General features: G+C 34.7%; 1 protein-coding gene across 4 annotated transcripts in view; it reads left to right on the top strand.

Annotated features, from left to right (window-relative positions):
• The window catches only part of LOC134534411 (rho guanine nucleotide exchange factor 18), a 180,689-nt gene that overhangs the window by 56,151 nt on the left and 105,927 nt on the right, over nucleotides 1-18,611 (top strand). For 3 of the 4 annotated variants that reach the window (XM_063372885.1, XM_063372879.1, XM_063372893.1), the window contains exons 4-9: nucleotides 327-409; nucleotides 2,489-2,645; nucleotides 3,841-3,961; nucleotides 5,676-5,838; nucleotides 7,346-7,506; nucleotides 9,558-9,671. In XM_063372885.1, coding sequence (XP_063228955.1) covers nucleotides 327-409; nucleotides 2,489-2,645; nucleotides 3,841-3,961; nucleotides 5,676-5,838; nucleotides 7,346-7,506; nucleotides 9,558-9,671 — 799 coding nt within the window. The remainder of the gene's footprint in view (nucleotides 1-326; nucleotides 410-2,488; nucleotides 2,646-3,840; nucleotides 3,962-5,675; nucleotides 5,839-7,345; nucleotides 7,507-9,557; nucleotides 9,672-18,611) is intronic. The other variant, XM_063372900.1, reaches the window with a different exon arrangement.

Genomic DNA, 18,611 nt, shown 5'->3' with positions numbered 1-18,611 from the left:
ACTGTATTAAGTAACCTGAACCAGTGATGGCCAGCTGGCGGCCACTGGCCACATCATTTTGCACGGCCCGCTTAAACCATCTTCCAGCAAAGAAATATTGTGAGATAAACTGTCGTATATTAGCTGTGTTTGTTTGCGTAAGTAAAATAAGTTGTCAGCAGCTGCCACTGTTATGAAACCATGATAGTCTCACAGAAATAATAAATTAAATAATATTGATCCAATTTTCTGAATCTCGGATTAGTTTCAGTTTCAAAAATGATATGCGGCCCTCAAAAAGAGTGACCTGAGCCAACAATATGTATGTATGTGTTATTTATTTGCAGAAGACAACCTGCAGCAACTGCATGAGATCCACGAGAGCATTCAGCAGATGAGAGACCACACAGTTCAGGCTTTCAACAACCAGGTCGGTAAACGAGTCTCCCAGCACAGTCCAGAGTGTTTGGGTCTTTGAATTAGCTTTGACTTTGATGCTGTGCCACCCTAACAGGTCTGTGTGATCATCTTCGTCCATTCTGCATAGTACTCATCGTTCATATCCCCGTGGACAGACCTAAATTTTGATGAATACTTTTTTTTTGTGTCTTAACTTTAAGTGAAATAGTAAAAGTACAATTTTTAACTTTTCGTTTATTTATTTTTTACTTTATTTTGTCCTTAGAACATAGACATAAGTGTCTTTACACTACATTATTGCTTTTTGGACATGTAACATATCAATTTTTTTACATCTTTTAAACATTATATGCACATTGTTCAAATATATTCAGTCTCAAAACTAAAACAAATATCTGGATATAAAAAATTAACTATGTCCTTTTGGACTAAAGAAATTTTGCAGAATTAAGGTTGTTGATACCGACAACAATAAACAACGTAAATTGTAAAAGAGAGAAACTTCAAACAACCTCTTGCCACAGTTAATGAGTACCAAAATAATGCAGAAGAATTTCATCACCAATGGACCAACAGACTGAGCCTACCTTTGGTTTTTTGCAACAATAGTAATGTGATCTGTAAGTTTTAATTTTTGATCAAAATAGATTCTTAAGGATTTTATTGTTCAGACCTGTGAAACCTTTTTTCTATGGATTTGTGTTCTAACCTCTCCATTTTCAAAGTTCTTTATTTTTTTTAGTTTAATATAATTAGATTTAAAGTGTTCAAATCATGATTTTAGTTTGTAAACCAACTTTTTATCTAATTGGATCCTATGGTTTTGCCATAGTTTTACCTTAATCAGCTTCTTTTCAAGTGTTTATGAGTATTTAATGAAAATGACTAATTATAGCAGTGGTTCTGAACTGCATGTAGACTTTCCAAGAGCCTAGATTGCATTAAGAAAATAACTGATTTTTAACTGTTGAATTATGATTTATACTATCTATAATTACAGTTATCTGCTATATGAAAAGTTAAAAACTTGATTGTGTAAGGGAAATCATCATTAAATTTATGATAAGGTAGTCTGGACCTTGCAAGAGTGTGTAATAGTGTCAGCTCTTGAGTTCGTGACCCCACTGGCAGCTAACGCATGAGGCGTGTTTTGCCCGCACACGCTGACTTGCAGCGTGTCACGTATGCTCCGGTTCAAAGCTAGAAGCTCTAAAGTGCAGATCCATGCAGAAAAGCAATAAATAAGAGTGTTTAGAAAACAGAACAGGCATAGGCTAAGGCAATACCTAATTGATAGAGACCTGCAAAATTCGCGGATTCATTTGGTGGTAGGCTAGAATTCAAACACATATACCTCTTAGATACTTTGCTATTGGCTTACTGTTCATCTGGACGAATCTCAACCAGTTATAAACCCTCAACCAAAGAAGGATTGAATCACAGACAAACCAGCTGAGATGACTTACAAGTCGGCAGCCAATGAACTTGCGTTATTTGCCAGAGTGTACAGGGGTATGTGCAGTCTATCCTGAAGGCCATCGAAACCGCGAATTTTGCAGGTCTCTACTAACTGATAAGTGCAAAGATCCGGAGATGTAGAATTCCGCCCAATATGATCCTGACATTCTGTCTACCTCATCCTCCCTTTTTTTTTCCAATTCCTTTCCTTCTGGAGTTTACTCTGATGGTGTCAGAAATACATAATAGTGAAACCCACTTTGAGAAGTCTGACCCCCACAATTGGTGTCATAATCTTGGACTATTACAATTGCCTATTAGCTATAAAAAAGTTTATTTATCAGTCTTGAAACGAAGATACAACCACAAATTTATAAGGAAAAAAAAACTTAAAGTATGTATATTGTATTATCTTTTTATGACTAGTAATCTGTATATTTCTTTTCCCATTGTATGTTTTAAGTTTTAGTTGTTTTAATTATGTTTAAATGTTTGACAAGTATGCTGACAGAATCTACACCATACTTATAATAGATAAAAGACTAAAATTGACTTATAATTATTGTAAGTTGTAGCTGTAGAATGGTGATCACAGCTTTGAATGTGTGAATATTTGTTGCTTTGATTTTAGATCTTGGGTCTTTCTCTGTATTCTCGTTTGAGTGCATCTTGTCCATCTCTAAACAATGACCCTGGATTAGACCCAGATCTGTTGGGGTCATTAAATTCTTCGCCCATGCAGAATGCACCATGTGGGTCCTTTGCCATGGACAACATGCATGGAAAAGGTATGTTTACGCTGTGATTTGAACAATTTAATAAAGTGCAAAAATACGCTGTATATTTTTTACTATGTATCTAGTGTGGTATATTTTTTTTTGCATTGGTTTACCAACACTTGTTTCTAAACTGACCCTAACCTGCTGTACTTAACTTTGATATGTGATCATTAATTGGCAACCTGTCTTAGATTGGTAAATGCCCTGATTGAATGATGAATCTGCTTGGGGAAATGTTTAAGTCATGCTGTGAGGTATTTTTAATCTTAAAAAAATCTACATAAAAATTTTTTACCTAGGACTCAAAACCTTTACTAAATGCACTACACTGTCAGTGTCAGATGTTTTCATGCATGAAAATTCATGTTTTGTTTATTAGCAATGCAAGAAACATTTTTCTGCAATATTTAATCAGTATTTTTTAACTTTGTACATACAGCCATTCTAAGAACCTCTGAGTGGGTAACTGTGGCAAATAAATAAAAGTAGTTATCAACTTAGTCTTATATGAAATGCTGTGATAGAAATTGGTGGCTGCTAAAAAATTTTTTTGTTCACCTACATTATAATAAGATATAGAATGATACAGTGGGAATCACTGATCAATAGTCAAGTCAACATTGTTTTTACAGATTTAGCATCAAGTCGGAATCTTGGAAGCAGGTAATGTTGAATGGTCGGACCACTTGCCTCCCAACTAAGAGATCTGGGTCCCATCCTGATTTTTCGCAACCCTTTTCTCACTCTCTCCCCCACCTCAATTTATTCCATCGCTGCTCCATTCTCATCCCATTGTCTCTTATCTTTAAAGACCATGCTGACGATTGTTTTTAAACCTTACATTATTAACTGTAAAAGATTTTTAATCCAGCATTTCTACGGCGTGGAATATTCTGTATAATACGGCACCAATCGAGTCGCTCGCTTTCAGATTTTTTCAAGACCTTGGTTGCCGGTCACATTACTGCACTTCTGGCATTTTTTTGTAGTTTTTTTAGTTAAAGTTACTGTCAGTTTTTATTTAGTACAGTGTTTCCTGTTTAACAGCAGGTTACATTTGGTGTTCACGTTAAAACTATATTGACATACGTCGATCCGGCAAAATTGCCGATCCAGCATGGCCGTGGGTCCTAGGTGCCAGATGAAACACCTTGACACTGGGTTTTCTCGTGGAGTGACGTGGTGGTACATTGGGTGCTCTCAGAGAACTCGAAGGAGTGGCTGATCGGCGTGGACGGGGGAGAGGTGACTCGACGTCGCAGCTGGACGGCGCTTGAAGACCTCAGCAGCGGCTGCGAGAAGAGGGGGTCGGGCCGCCGGAGGAGGTTGGTGTCAAGCGTCTGGCATGCTCCAGTGTGAGAGCACCCGGGGCCACGTAGTCAGGGGTGTAGCCAGGGAGGGGTTTTAGGGGTTCAAACCCCCCCCCCCCCCCTTAGCACCAAATCTTTAATTAATTTCTTATTCATCACTCAAACAAATTTCATATTAAAATTAATAAAATTTTTACCATTACAATATTTAAATATAAGTACCGGAAACTGCAAAAATAGCACTATTTTACACCTTAAAATCCAAATTTTCCCGGGGGAGGACCCCCGGACCCCCCACTTTAATACTGGGGGGGGGGGGGGGCATGCTTCTTAACACCCCCCCCATACACAAATCCTGGCTACGCCAGTGCACGTAGTGGACAGTATCTTGTAGGCTTCATTAAATCACTTTAGCAGTTTTCAGTTTTAGTTCGTATTACATTCGTAAGTTCGTTTTATTTCCATAGTTATTTGTTTTGCTGTACTTTATAAAACATTAACAGGTTTTTAGTGGAAGACAAGACCTTAAATTCTCCACATAAAATAAAAACCAATAAAATAAATATTTTTGGCCCACCTTCAAACTGCCTATTGCCAATATAACTGTCAAAATTTTGTGTCGAAGCGGACGCAGTTAGTGCATTGGTAAGTTTATAAAAAACATTGTAGCACTTGTATGTGTGTGTGTTTCAATTTAATATGTATTGTAAATTTCATTTCTAGTGCACCTTAATATGTTATGCATCAAATTACTTCTTTACGTGTAATAACTCCAACAACAACAAAAATTGTGTTTGTTGAAGTATCGTTTTTTTTAAATAAAAAAAAAAAGAACATGGCAGTGTTTATTTTAGCCGAATGTGATGATACTGTTGGCACGTCATCATCTCAGAAGTCAGTAATCAGTAGGGCAAGATTATATGAAGTACAATAAAATCTAAATAACACCACACAAAGCATGTAAATTAAACACACAAAACAGCTTAGCTTTGTAATGTAACTAAGAAGCATGAAGTTATCAGCAATTTTAATAAAATTAAATCTAATTGCAAGAAGTTTATCTTTCATTAATGGAAAATTCATTGACATAAATTTTGTTCCAAAATATATTAACTAAATGGGTTGAAAAAACCTAGTATCAAATTGTTCGATGTTCCATCTCTTATTAGTAACATGTTTTTACATAATATTTTATTTTCATATTCGTTGGATAATACACAATTTATGAAAATAAAAAACATAACACCAATATCACCTGTTTTAAAAATAAAAAGGACTAAACTATTAAACCATAAAATCTTGTTCCCAGGGGCGTAGCCAGGGGGGGGGGGGGGGGGGGGTGTTACGGGGTTCAACCCCCCCCCCCCCCCCTTCCTTAGCACCAAATCTTTAATTAATTTCTTATTCATCACTCAAACAAATTTCATATTAAAATTAATAGAATTTTTACCATTACAATATTTAAATTTAAGAACCGAAAACTGCTAAAATAGGACTATTTTACACCTTAAAATCCAAATTTTCCCGGACCCCCCCCCCATCCCCCCCCCATCCCCCCCCCCCCCCCCCCCCCCCCCCCCCCCCGCTTTAATACCACCATGCTTCTTAACACCCCCCCCATACACAAATCCTGGCTACGCCACTGCTTGTCCCTAGTAATGGGTGTATGTGTGTCGTCGGTGTGCGAGTGTGTGTGTCGGGCGGGGATGCTCGGCGGTCATGCCTGCAGCGTGAGCCTCAGCAGCCTGGAGTCGGAGCAGGACGACCCATTCCTGGACCAGGGCGACTCGGCGGGCAGCACGGGGCTGCTGGCGGGCCCGGGCGGCGGCCGGCGGAGCGGCCGGGGGCAGGGAGGGGCGTCCACCCACTCCCTCAACGAGGCGGACTTGCAGGTACTCTACTCGCACTCCACCAAAACAAAACTGTCTGCATTTCTCTACCTTTCACTTGCGATAATTGAATGTTAATTGTCGTTTGCTGGCCATCTGTATATGTTTTCCTCCTATGGTACCGACGGAGGTGGGAGTCCATGCACTGGTAGTGATAACTGTGTTCCTGTTATTGCATGTAGTGCCCACCACTAAAGTCTACGACTGTTGGTGGGCATGTGACAAATTACAAATAAATAAATATAAATAAATAAAAAAATAACATTTTAAGATTGTATACAGATGTAGCGAAATAGAGAGAAAGAGAGAAAAAATAAATTAACAAGTGACGAGATATCATGCACTTAAATTTCATTTAAAATTGGGCATAGAAAGTGATGTGAGATTTTATAACTTAAACAGTACCATGAAGTTTTTTATGTTTTGACAGTTCAATTTTCATCTAAGTCACTAACTCCTTGTAGAAATTTAAACATTAGAATTTAATCTGAGTAATTTATTTAACTTGTGAAAACTGATAGGGCAAAGTGGAATTCTTAGAGATTTTTTTTTACAAATTAAAAAAAAAATGCAGTAAATACCTCTTTTATTGCATAATCGTCGCACCTATATTTTATGACGTCAAAATTTGGATAAAAAAACCTCTCGCGTAAATGTTGCATGATGTTTTTGGTCCCGCTATTAGATTCCGAGCGCTTTGTATTTTAAAGTATAAATCTAATATTTATTCGGACATTACCACGTACTTATTTAATTAACGGAAATATGAAGTTGTCTGATGTGTAAATTTTCTTTTAAAGACGTTTTTAAACATTATCTGTTCGTTTGCGTCGCCGCGGTGTACCACTTAAAAAAATGTAGCCAACGCTAGTTGGCATCATTCATGTTTGGTTATGTTGCTTCCCGTATAGAGCGCGCACACGTAGTCTAATATCGATATCTCGCCGATTGCATGCAACGCACGCTCTCTGTTTCGTGCCGAGTTAACTACATTCGATGGCCCGCACTCTTTCGTGGTAAGTGTGTACTACGACGATAGTTATGCATTCGTTCAGGCTCGCATTTGGGTTGCAGATTTTGTTTTTCTATTTAAATTTGAAGAAAGGTTTTTGTTGCATGACTTATTAAATTGTTTGGCATGCTCTTATATACTTTCCTTTTTAAATAAACGTACTTTTCATGAATGGGTTTTGTTTTTATGAATAACTTTACCCAACAAAATATTTTTTTTCTCGCATAAATGTCGCACCCCTACTTTTCAAACTTAATTTTAGTATAAAATGTGCGACAATTATGTGATAAAACACGGTATACAATAGTCTTATTTGCACACTAATGGCTTTAAAAAAATGCACGTATATGCTTTCAAAGTATGAGGTAATGATGTTTTACACCAGCTTTTATGTCACAGAATTCTTTTCTTTATTGATATTTCAGAGTTCGTTATATACTTGGCACACATTGTGTCTGTGGGGGTGCATGTGTCATAGTGACGTACTTTTGGTTTCAGAATGATTTCAACAAGATTGTTGCTAAGAGAGAAGTGGAGAGTTTAAGACTCCTACCAGCCCGCCTGCCTCTTCAGAAGTCAGTGTCAACACCATCAATCATCGCTGCGAGGGACATTGCGAATGAGGTGGCTGTTGAAGATGGCCACCCAGTGGTTGCCATGTGAGTTACCAAACCATCGCTTATGCCTAAAGCATGACAATGTTAGGTATCTAGTTTGTGTAGTGTTGTGATTACTTTTCTTTAAAATATAACCTAGTTTTTAAGTATATGTGTGTCCCATACAACTTGTATAGTGTGTTTCAGCTTATCTTAGCTAGGCCTGTGCAAAGCTGCAACTAAGCAAATCAATCATAATGTCTTTTTAATATTCGATTTGACTTCACCAGGAAATGTGGTATTTGTTTTATTTGAAGCTTCAGTTGCGATGCAAAGCTTCACCTCGGATGTGAATCTTCGTATTGCTGCAAAGCTTTGAAACATTGGAAGCTTAAGATTTGCTCATGAAAATATTTAGTTTTTTTTTAGTAGCTATATGTTTTTCTCAAAAAAATTTGGTTACTTAAAAAATCAAAAGAAGGTATTCCGTTGAAAACAGTTTTCATTATTTGTTGTAAAATCCATTAAGTTCGTAAACTTTGAAATTAGTTGAAGGGTTATATTTTAGAAAATTATTTTACAATGTATGTAAAAAAATTAGGGATGGGCCTTTTCAGAACCTCAAATCCTCAAATAGCATCACATCCTTAGTATTCGAAAGATTCTATATTCATGGAAAAAGATTTTATGAAAAATATTAATGGATGTAATTAAAATTAACAATTTGACACTCATAACCTCTGAAGTTTACTAAGTCAGTTTCTACTTTTAAAATGTAATTCTATTTATAAAATTACAACATAATATACATATTTATTGATTCTGGAAACTTAGTTTGTGAAACAACCATTTAAAGGGTAGAGTATTTCACCACCAAAGTTAATATTTTTCTTTTATAGTACATTATTTTATTTTTGACTCTTGACATCTAGATTCGGTTTCGAGGGGTATATTCGAGTTACCTGGGACTCAAATTCGAGATTTGGATTTGAGAAAATTGGGATTTGACCCATCACAAATTAAAATAAATGACACAGCACAGGCTAATGCATGTAGGATTTGTTTGTAAAAATTATACTTTACTAGCTGAAGAAAGTTTGTACTATTTTTATTGTGTTAATTTTTAATACCAAGTACCTTAAATTTAGCTTGATTTAATTTGGGGATATGATTTTTATTATTAAACTGCACTTCACACCCATAGAAATGTAGAACTTAAGAAAGTAATAAAATAAAGTTGGGAGTAGTAATATGTATATTATTACTGCCCAAATCTTACCTCTTGATTAAATACCATAGGATATTTTTTTTATTAAAAAATGAACCTTTTTTTACTCCCATAGGTTTCTAATTCCTAGAAATGGAAGACACTCAACATAACGTTTAGTGCATGTAATTCAAGTTCAGTTTCATACCTTTCACTGTATGTATACATTTGGAGATTTTTAATTTTTATTTATGAAATCAAACCTACCCTAATTATAATTTATGTAGTGCATAATGGTATTGAAATATATTTTATTATAAAACTAACTATTTCTTTCTTACCCCCTTTTGTTTGGAATTTGGTAGTGAAATATAGCCAGTTGTTCAATCCAGTATGTGGGATATGTATGTTCTAAATTTTGTCCAATTTTAACCTTTAGTTTAATTAAGAAATGACCATCCAAACAGACAACTTTTGACATTAATGTAGTAGTTGGAAGAAAGATAGGATTTAAGCCAGTATAATTGTTTGTCAAGTACTGAAATTGTAAATTTTTTACATTTCATACAGTCATAGTTATTAGTCATACCTAAGTAATGCTTTTGTTCTCTTTATGGTGAAGAGTATTTTTTTATTCATAAATATTAAATTTAATTGTATATAAATCAACAATTGCAACATTCTCTCTTTGTGGTTCTTGGTAAAATGTAGGTGGCTGTTCAGCTCACTTGTAAAAAAAAATTGTTGTGCATGTTTGTTATGTGCATTTGTGAATTTGGAATGTTTTGGTGTTTCTTTCTGTTTGCTTCTTGCATGGAAAAATAAAATAAGGTGCACTGTTTATTTTGCTTTTTTGCTTAAGTTTTTTTGTGTTTCTTTTTGTTGCTTTTGCGTTGGCATGCTGTAGCAACTACCAGCGGCCGAGCGGAACAGAGAGCGAAACCGAAGAGGAGTTGCTGGCTGCCATCAAACACTTAGTTCCATCAAACATTCCCATCTCATTCGATGCATTCCTTGCAGAGTGAGTAGCCCCCAACAGTCATTTCTGCAGTTACGAGTCCATTATGTAATAACAATTTATACTGTAGACATTGTAAAGTAGAAAATATTATTTATGGACAAAATTTGGTATGAATTCACATCACACAGTTGAAAAAATTTATGAAAGTGTCCATATTTTTGTTTCAGTTAGATGATTGAAATTTTAATGATATTAATGTCAACCCTTCAATGAAAAGTACTCCAAGATGTGTAAGATGACTAACTCTTATCGAAGATGACCTTGGATTACCCCCAACTCTGAACAGTTTCTAATTTATTCCAATGTTGAATATAAAGCAAATTCAGAAATTATTGGACTTCACCAAAACAAAATTGACTACAAAACAAAATTGATTAATATGTTTACCCTCGAATACAATTTTACTTTAAGATGTTAACGTGTTCATATTGGTATCTGGCTTGGAATTTTGCGCTGTATATTAGTTGTACAGTTTTAAAAATGTTTGTGTGCTTCAGCATTCCAGTAGTATCTTTATTCTTGCATAAATAAATTGAATCATCATCGGATGCTCTCTGTAGCCTGTGGCTGAGTCCGTAAAGTGACCTGATGTCATCGCCTTGTTTATCCACTTTTCCTCCTCTGTTCCTTGCGTTCCACTGTTATGCTCTCCCTCGCGGGCATGCTGTCATTTGTTTCAACCTCCTCTATCATATCGATCTTTCGAAGCACCTTTTTCTTTTGAGCTTCAGCTTATTCATTCCCTTGGAATTGTTTGCCTTCCCATTCTCTGAATGTGAACTTAATCTTGCATCAATTCTTCCTCATCGAAGGTGGTTCTATGGGACATGAGGTTTGTTATTTGATGACTCATTGTCATGTTCCGCCTGAGCCGAGCGTGCAAGCGATAGAGAGGCACGATCGGCCTAAGCGTTTGGCTTGTGACGCATCTATCTCTCTTCCACTCCATCGGCCTATGCGTCCGAGTAGAAGAGAGACAGCGGCAGCACACAACCTACATGTGAACTGTTTTGTCAACTGTTTATAAAGTGAAGTGAAAAGTTAATGTGGTTTCCATTGTTTATTACAACAACAATTGCAGCAAAAAAGGTAATTAATTCTTGCATTTTAAGAATTTGATTAGAGATATAATCTCATATATTTGTTCTTTGATTATTAAAAAATAAGTAGCATCGGTCGCCGAGTGCAGTAATAATAGGTTATGTTACAATTTTGACTAAAAAAATTATTATCTCATATAAACGATCATATAAAAAGTCAACTGCTTTTATTTAGTAATCAATGAAAAAAATGATAGTGCGTAGCTATTAATGTAAGATTAAAAATTAATGTTTAACCTCACACATGTCATAACAATGTGTCTAAAATAACAAGTTGAACCAGCCAACCACCGTGCGAGAAAATCTTCTATAATATCAAACAGGTTAAGGCAGGTTTTTTAAAAGCAGCAATTAAAAAAATTAGTTGATTTATCTGTCCAATTTTGTCATTTCAAATTAACAATTTATTGACATTGTTTTGACTTCAGTTTGTTTCTATAACTAATTGTTCGTGATTATATTTAAACAAATTATTTAAATTAAATTTGCAAAAAACTGTACATAATATTTGAAAATTAAAAAGTATGCAATTTTTCATCAGTGTTTTCTATGACGTTATCACGTAAAATTATCGTCCGTAAACCGACTTTACAGACAAACCCCCCCCCCCCCTCTCCCCCCCCCTTTTTTTTTAAATTTTAATTTATGTCTAGTTGATAACATCGTAATTTGAGATTGACCAAACACTATACATGTCAAGGATATTGAAGGAGGAATCAATCATGGCCTGTAGAAAGAAACCATTCTAGCATTAGCCTGCAAGATATCAGGATTCCATGGAAAACCAGTGTCAGGACGGATGTACCAGGTTTTGAACTAGGCGTGTACAAATACAGTTATTTATTTTTTCATTTGAATCAAATATCACTGTATTCACGAATATAGAATATTTTTCTAATCAAATTTTCACACAGTGAATTTTTTTTTTTTTTTTCACAGTTAACAGAAGTCCAAGAAAAATTTATCCAAAATACAGAAAATAAAAAAGAGATTACCATACAAAGGAACCATATCAAAGAGGTGTAAAATAAAAGAAATTTAAAAAAGACCTGGCTATGCATTTTCTTAACCCAGTAAATTTCAAGTTTCAAAGTTGTTTTGGATCTGGTTATATACATAAAATAAAATATTGTTCATAATTTTAAACCATAATTATTGATTATTTAAGTATTAAAAAAAAGTGTGAATAATGTTGCAGAAAACAAATCTAAGTTTTTTAAAAAAAATTCATCTTAGCTTCATATTTTTTTTTTTTTTTTTTTTTAGTTAAAAAAAAGTCTGGCATGGTGTAGGCCTGTGTAGGTATTGATAATAAACAATTTGAAATAATTTGGGGGGGGGGGGGGGGGGGGACTTACTATTTGAAATGTAGAATTGAATAGGTATAGAATATTTTTGGAACGCTCGCAGACCCCTATTTTGAACCCGGGCTAAGCCAATGTGAGTCGCACCACCTCACTCAGCAATGTGGTGGTGGAGCAGTGTTGTGGTAGGGGGAGAGGGGCATCAGTTCACTAGACTGACCTGGCCACATGCTGGGTAAAGTTGGGCGTAGTGCTAAGTGCATCATTAATGAAACCCCTATTGGTGTTATTGCTTTGTGGAACTTTTTTTTTGTGTGTGTGTGTGTGTGTGTGTATTTTTTCTGGTTCTTAGGGCAGCAGTGGGGACTTGGTAGCTTGGTGTTACAAAAACGTTTGGCCTCACATTTTTTTTTTACCCACTGTTAAAAGTACAGTTCTTAAATAATTGAAATTTATGCTTGAATGTTATAAACATCATTATTTTAAAACTTTGTCATGTGATACAAAACTTTTGTTTATGCAAACTGTTTTTTTTCTTCTTCTTAGTCCTAAGAGTTGTAAGTGGGAATGTCCAAGTTTAGTAGTTTAAATTTTGACTTATATTTAATATAGAGTTATTTTACCTTTTTCCCAAAATAATTGTATATTATGTTTTGAAGAAGGTTTCATTTGGATATGTCATCAAGGAGGGATGTTCTTCTGATTCTTATGCAAGTAATCATTAGTCAACTGTATCTCTATTTTGTAGTGCAAAATTTTGAGAAATCAACTGTTTAAACAATACTAAATACATCCAAGCTACAATTTTTTTATTGTGTAAGTGTAGCCCAGCAAGCTTTTTTTTCTCCCCCTCAAAATTACATGATAATGAACTAATTGATTAGCCCTTATCAAGAGTCTGAATTTTATTCTCATAATACCACTTCAGAAGTATGTACCTATTTTAACTATTTTAACAATAATGAACTTAATGCATGTTTAAGAAACTGGCACACATAGGTACGTGTAACATTCATAAAATGCTATTTGAATCCAGACCAGACAGCAGAAAGTTTAGCAGATTTGCAGTACATATTAGAACTGTTCTAAAGCTCTGCGTGGCCCATAGTGTAACAGGTAGGTATGCCCTTTATGGCATTGTTCGTTTGTAAATTTAAGTAATTATGTTTGAGCTTTATTACATAATGTTGTAAGTAAATCATGCATGTGCATTTTTTTTTTCTTTTTTTTTTTTTTTTGAAACTATTTTCTGTGAATTGATTAATAAATAAATTGGCTCAACGTTCTGTCAGCATCGTGGACATTAGAGACAGTGATGGGTGTTGACATGAGAATGTAGCATTGTCAGAATGTATTGGCGCGGGAGGAAACGATATTACCCCGAGAAAACCCACAGTATGGCCTTGGTGGAAGGCATGTGATGTGACCACTCAACAACCATGACTTCTATTTTCTGCAAACTTTTGATTGGTGCATGATTGGTTCAGTACACTATTTTTGATTGTTGCTAAGTTAGCTGATCAGTTTTTTGCTGTATGTAATGTGTAGCTTGCTGTTACGGTCCACGCTCTTTAACTCTGCATCATTTGATTCGGCACATGCTGTAACCCAGCGCAGATAGATCCGTTCACTTTTGGAATTTTCCCCATGCATTCCACGTTTTGTAGCAGGTTATGTGTAATTTTTGCACAATATATTACTACTTTGCATATACAGTGTACAACCCCATAGATAGCTTATTATAATGGTGGGTTTATATTTTTATATTTATATATATATATATTTATATAAAACCCATCAAAAATTGGTATATTGACATTCAATAATTTGGCCAAATGGCTGATCTGGCTAAACATGCCAGATTAAGGATATAACAGTAGTTATTTTTTTTTTTATAATTACTTTCCTACAACCCATCCTCTTTTTTTCTTTGTGTACATATAAAACTTGTCTTCTTTGTGTTCTATTTATTTTCTCTGGAATAATTTTTGTTAACATTTTTAGTTTTCATTTATCAAGCAGTTGAATTGGCTGATTTCAACTGAAAATTTTGGTGCTTTGGTTGGTGGCTTATTACTTCTTCCGAATCTTGATTTTGTGTGGAGCAAGTTGATCAATGTTTATGATAGTTACCAAACAGAAAAGTCATCTAGGATTTTTTTCAGTTCATTGCTATGATTTCAGTTTTCAGCTTCTTACCCTAATTTCTTTTTGGCTTGGCAAGGCATAAATAATTTCTTTTGAGGTTGTTATACCTTGTTACAATCTGATACTTTCCATCAGGCTCTAGTCTGTAACACTTGGAAATAAAAAACTGATTATTTCACGAGGACAACTTAAACTGTTGTAATGACCCTAGATGACGAATATTGACTAAAAATAGTGCATAAAGCTAGATTCTATGCCATGTCAAGTCTATAAACATTTAATGTGGAAGTTGGACTGCATGCTGTGGAGTTGTGAACACATATGATACCTTATTAACTTTTTATGACCCTTCACACTGTCAAACTTTTGCTTCCAACACCTTCCAAAGAAGAACAGTAGAACCTCAACCATCCATGACTCAATTAACCGGGTATTCGGTTAACCGGGTTCTCAATTAAAAACTAAACATATTTTTCGGGGGGAGAAAAACCAATCCCGTGAATTGTAATTCATTAGGGAAGGAACAAGAAAGGAGTCAAACTGTGTCTTTTAGGTCATTACAAATAATTTCATTCATGCATATTTTTAAAAATTAATAATTAGTGTCGGGAATACTTGTACATTTGTTTTGTATAAATTACTTACGAAATTTTATTTTATTGTATAACCTAAATACATTTCAATCCAATTATTCGTAATTTTCGCTTATCCGTGCTGACTTCCACCTCCCCTCTCTCCCATTACCATGGTAAATCAAGGTTCTACTGTATGTCAAATAAAAGTTGGAGGATCATGACGGCACTGAAAACGTCATACTTCTTAAGGGGATTGGTGCAGGACAAAAAACAGTCATTCGTCAGAATTTGTTGGAAATGATCTTAAGTGTTTAATAAATGCATGTTTATTACTACTGTAAGGCCAGCCAGCACGTATATAAGCTAGCGGGTTAGATTTAGCAAGTTAGTGGCGAGAGAGCTTCTGTGAGGGGAGGTTGTCGAAGGTTGCAGCTCTGAGGCCTGCCATCTAGCGGGAATCTTTCGAAGGTCTTCCACAATATCGCCTTTTGTCTCTCTCTCTCTCTCTCTCCAACACGGACGGAAAGCGAACCGCGATAACCAGCTATTATCTTCGCTTCCCATCTCGCCCTTTCCTTCATTCTCGGATCAGGTAGCCGTCCTTCCCCGTGTAGACTTTCGTGTTACCAAGAAACCAAGACTTAAAAAGGCACAAACCTGTGAAAAATTTGTCCAAAGCTGAATTTTTGTACTGTGGTAGAGTTGACTATGCTTAATAACATACCGAAAGTTTACCGCTGTAGACCTTGTGCGTTATCACCGAAAATTTGCATTTAAGTCCTAGGTGACAGCAACTCACATCAGTCCATTAAAATGCTACCCATTTATACAGTTTTTAATTTTGACTGTCCGTAAACTTACCAAAATAATCTGGAAACAATAATACACCCATTAATGTAAGAAAAAATTAAAATTTTTAATATTTAAGATATGATATAAAGCAATTAATTCACGACATATAATTTTTTTATCTTTGCCACCCAGATAAAAATACGATTTACATCGATTTGAAGAGCCCGATGCGAAAAAATGTCTAAATAAATGTTTATAATTGTACTTTTAGCTTTAAGATAGTATATTTATAAAGAGTATAGCATAATTAGTTGCCTCATTAAAGCTGCCCGAGTGTTGCAGTGTACTGCGGCCGTACTGATCTTTCACGGCCGGCGTGCTTTGAAACACGCTGCGTACTGCGACAACTCAATAAACTTGGTCTTATTTAAGGATTACTTAAAATATATTTAATGCATATGATAAGGTGTATTCATGTTACATCTATTGAGATATACATATTCTTTTTTCTTATATGAATGATTTTTGATACAATAAAATTAACAATAAACAATTTCTGCTTGGAACTTGTAAATCAAAATTCTAGAGGACCTCTGGTTTTATATATGTGTGTTCGTATTTTGTTACAAAAATTTTATTATTAAAATTTATTTTAATACCAAAAAAATATAAATATTTTTTATTTCTAATACATTACATTATTTTCGATCAGAACTATGCAAAATTTTAATGTAGCCTATATTATAAAAAATATATTTTTAATTGTATAAAGTTAGTTTACTACATAACAATTGAAGAAAACGATACACTGTAAATTTACTTATTGAGTTTTGTCACTTTTATAACATAATTCGTATGATAATTTTTTTTCCCAGAAAATAAATAAAACATAAGTTGTGTTGTAAAATGTATTGATAGAATTACATATTTAGTATTTTATTTCTAATTTAATTTATTGGAGTGCTGCGCCTAGCTGACTTCGTTGAATTGCTAGTGGCAAAGAGCGGTGGTGGATGTTTTTGCAAGAGTTTCACCGTATTTTATGACCCCAGCTGTGAGAGGGTGTTCGTCCCAGAAATCCTAACGGTCAAGGAAAATAGCCTTTCTCTGTAGTCACGTACGGGTCTGCTACTCGCGCAATATCGTCAGTTTATCACAACTTTCTGGGAAGTTCTATTGTTGTTATTTATTTATAATTTAGAAATTAAAGAGTCGATCATACTAACATTTTTACCTAAGGAAATCGCATCCTGGAAGATTTTTATCTACGTTTGCAGCAAAAATCACTTGTAGTTAGGAAACTTTTATTCTTTCAGAGTAAAATTCAGTCTGGAATTACCATACATTAAAAACCGCAGTTTTCTGGAGCAAAAAACGTCCCAGCACGAGCGACTTTAACACTGCGTACACATACTACGCAGCTTGAAATACATCAGTGGTCAGACTATTGTACCAGACACTCAAAATATACACATTTAAACCTTAAAAAAACAGACAATATTTATGAAGTGATTTTGACGCTACGCTCAACATATTTATGTAACATGTAGTCAAATTTCTATAAAAAATATATTTTTTTCTTACTTTTTATGATTAAAATTACCAATTTAATAATAGGACGTTTAAACTTTGAGGTGTTTATCACAATTACCATGTAGAACATTCTTTTATATTACTTTGGTACCATAATGAGAACCGACTTAAAAAAGTATTAAAGTTATTACATTTACGAAACATTTTTGTGGATCATTGTAGAAATTATCATTAAGGACTCAACTGCTCATTATTGGTGTGATCACAAGGTTTCATCGGTAAATTTTTGACGTGTTACTAAGAAATGTTCATTCTACTACTGTACACAATTTTTGCTTTGGGATAATTTTCCATGTATTAAAAATTTTTGTTTCTTAACAGCGAAATTCGTCCCAACCTGAGCCTACTTCCACAACCTCGCAGTAGTATACACTACGCGGCTCGGATCGCTTTAGTGGTCAGACTAATTGTATGAGACACTTAAAAAATATACCAATTTAAAGATGAATAAATATGCAACAACGTTTACTTTAAGCGATTTCCACGTTGGGCTCTTTAAGTTTATGTAAGATGTTTTTATATTTCCTTAAAATTGAATGAAAGTGAATTCGTTAACTTTAATGATTTGAATTGTCTATTTTATGGAAACATGTTTAAACTTTGTGCTTTTTATCAGTATCCTCAGATAGGGCAATGTTTCTAGATTATTTTGGGTTCCATACTGACGGTCTACTCCATAAACTGCATTTGCAATATCCATTATTGTGGATTGTTGCAAAAAATTGTCATTTTGGACTTAACTGCTTGTTTTTGGTGTGACGCACAAGGTTTCCGGCAGTACTTAAACTTTTGACGTGTTACTAAGAAATGTTCATTCTACTACTGTACAAATTTTCGGCTTTGGGATATTTTCCATGTATTAAACACCTTTGTTTCTTCACAGCGAAATTCGTCCCGACCCGAGCCTACTTCGGCAACCTCGCAGTAGTATACACTACGCGGCTCGGATCGCTTTAGTGGTCAGACACATTGTACCAGGCTCTCAACAAATAAACTAATTAAAAATTTAAGAACTAAATCGTGATCGTAAAATGGCCGCCATGGTGATTTGCGATTTGTGGAGAAATAACAGCAGTTAAAATCTTATGTAGTCTCCAAGAGACATTATTACATCACCAATCATCTAAAGTAACAGGTTTACAAAATTTCAACTTATTCAGTAACTAGTCAATTTTTTTCATATGTGTTAGTATTAACAATCTGGACAATATCTAGTCGGTGAGGTCTGTATTGTTACAGACTATCTGTATTCTGGTATTTGGATTTTGAAGCTTTCAATGTCTATTAAAATATACCTAATGCTAATTGCAGGAATATTTCTACTCGATTTCAAAATTATAATTCCTGAACATTTGTAGTGGACACATTTCAATGTAACACTTACTAATTTTCGAGTTGTGTTGAGGTTTCACATGCGTGGCCCCTGCT

This window comes from Bacillus rossius, chromosome 1, assembly GCF_032445375.1.
Source record: "Bacillus rossius redtenbacheri isolate Brsri chromosome 1, Brsri_v3, whole genome shotgun sequence".
In the NCBI taxonomy this organism is placed as follows: Eukaryota; Metazoa; Arthropoda; class Insecta; order Phasmatodea; family Bacillidae; genus Bacillus; species Bacillus rossius.
Note: the sequence above shows the minus strand (reverse complement) of the source record. Positions and strands in the feature narration are given on the sequence as shown.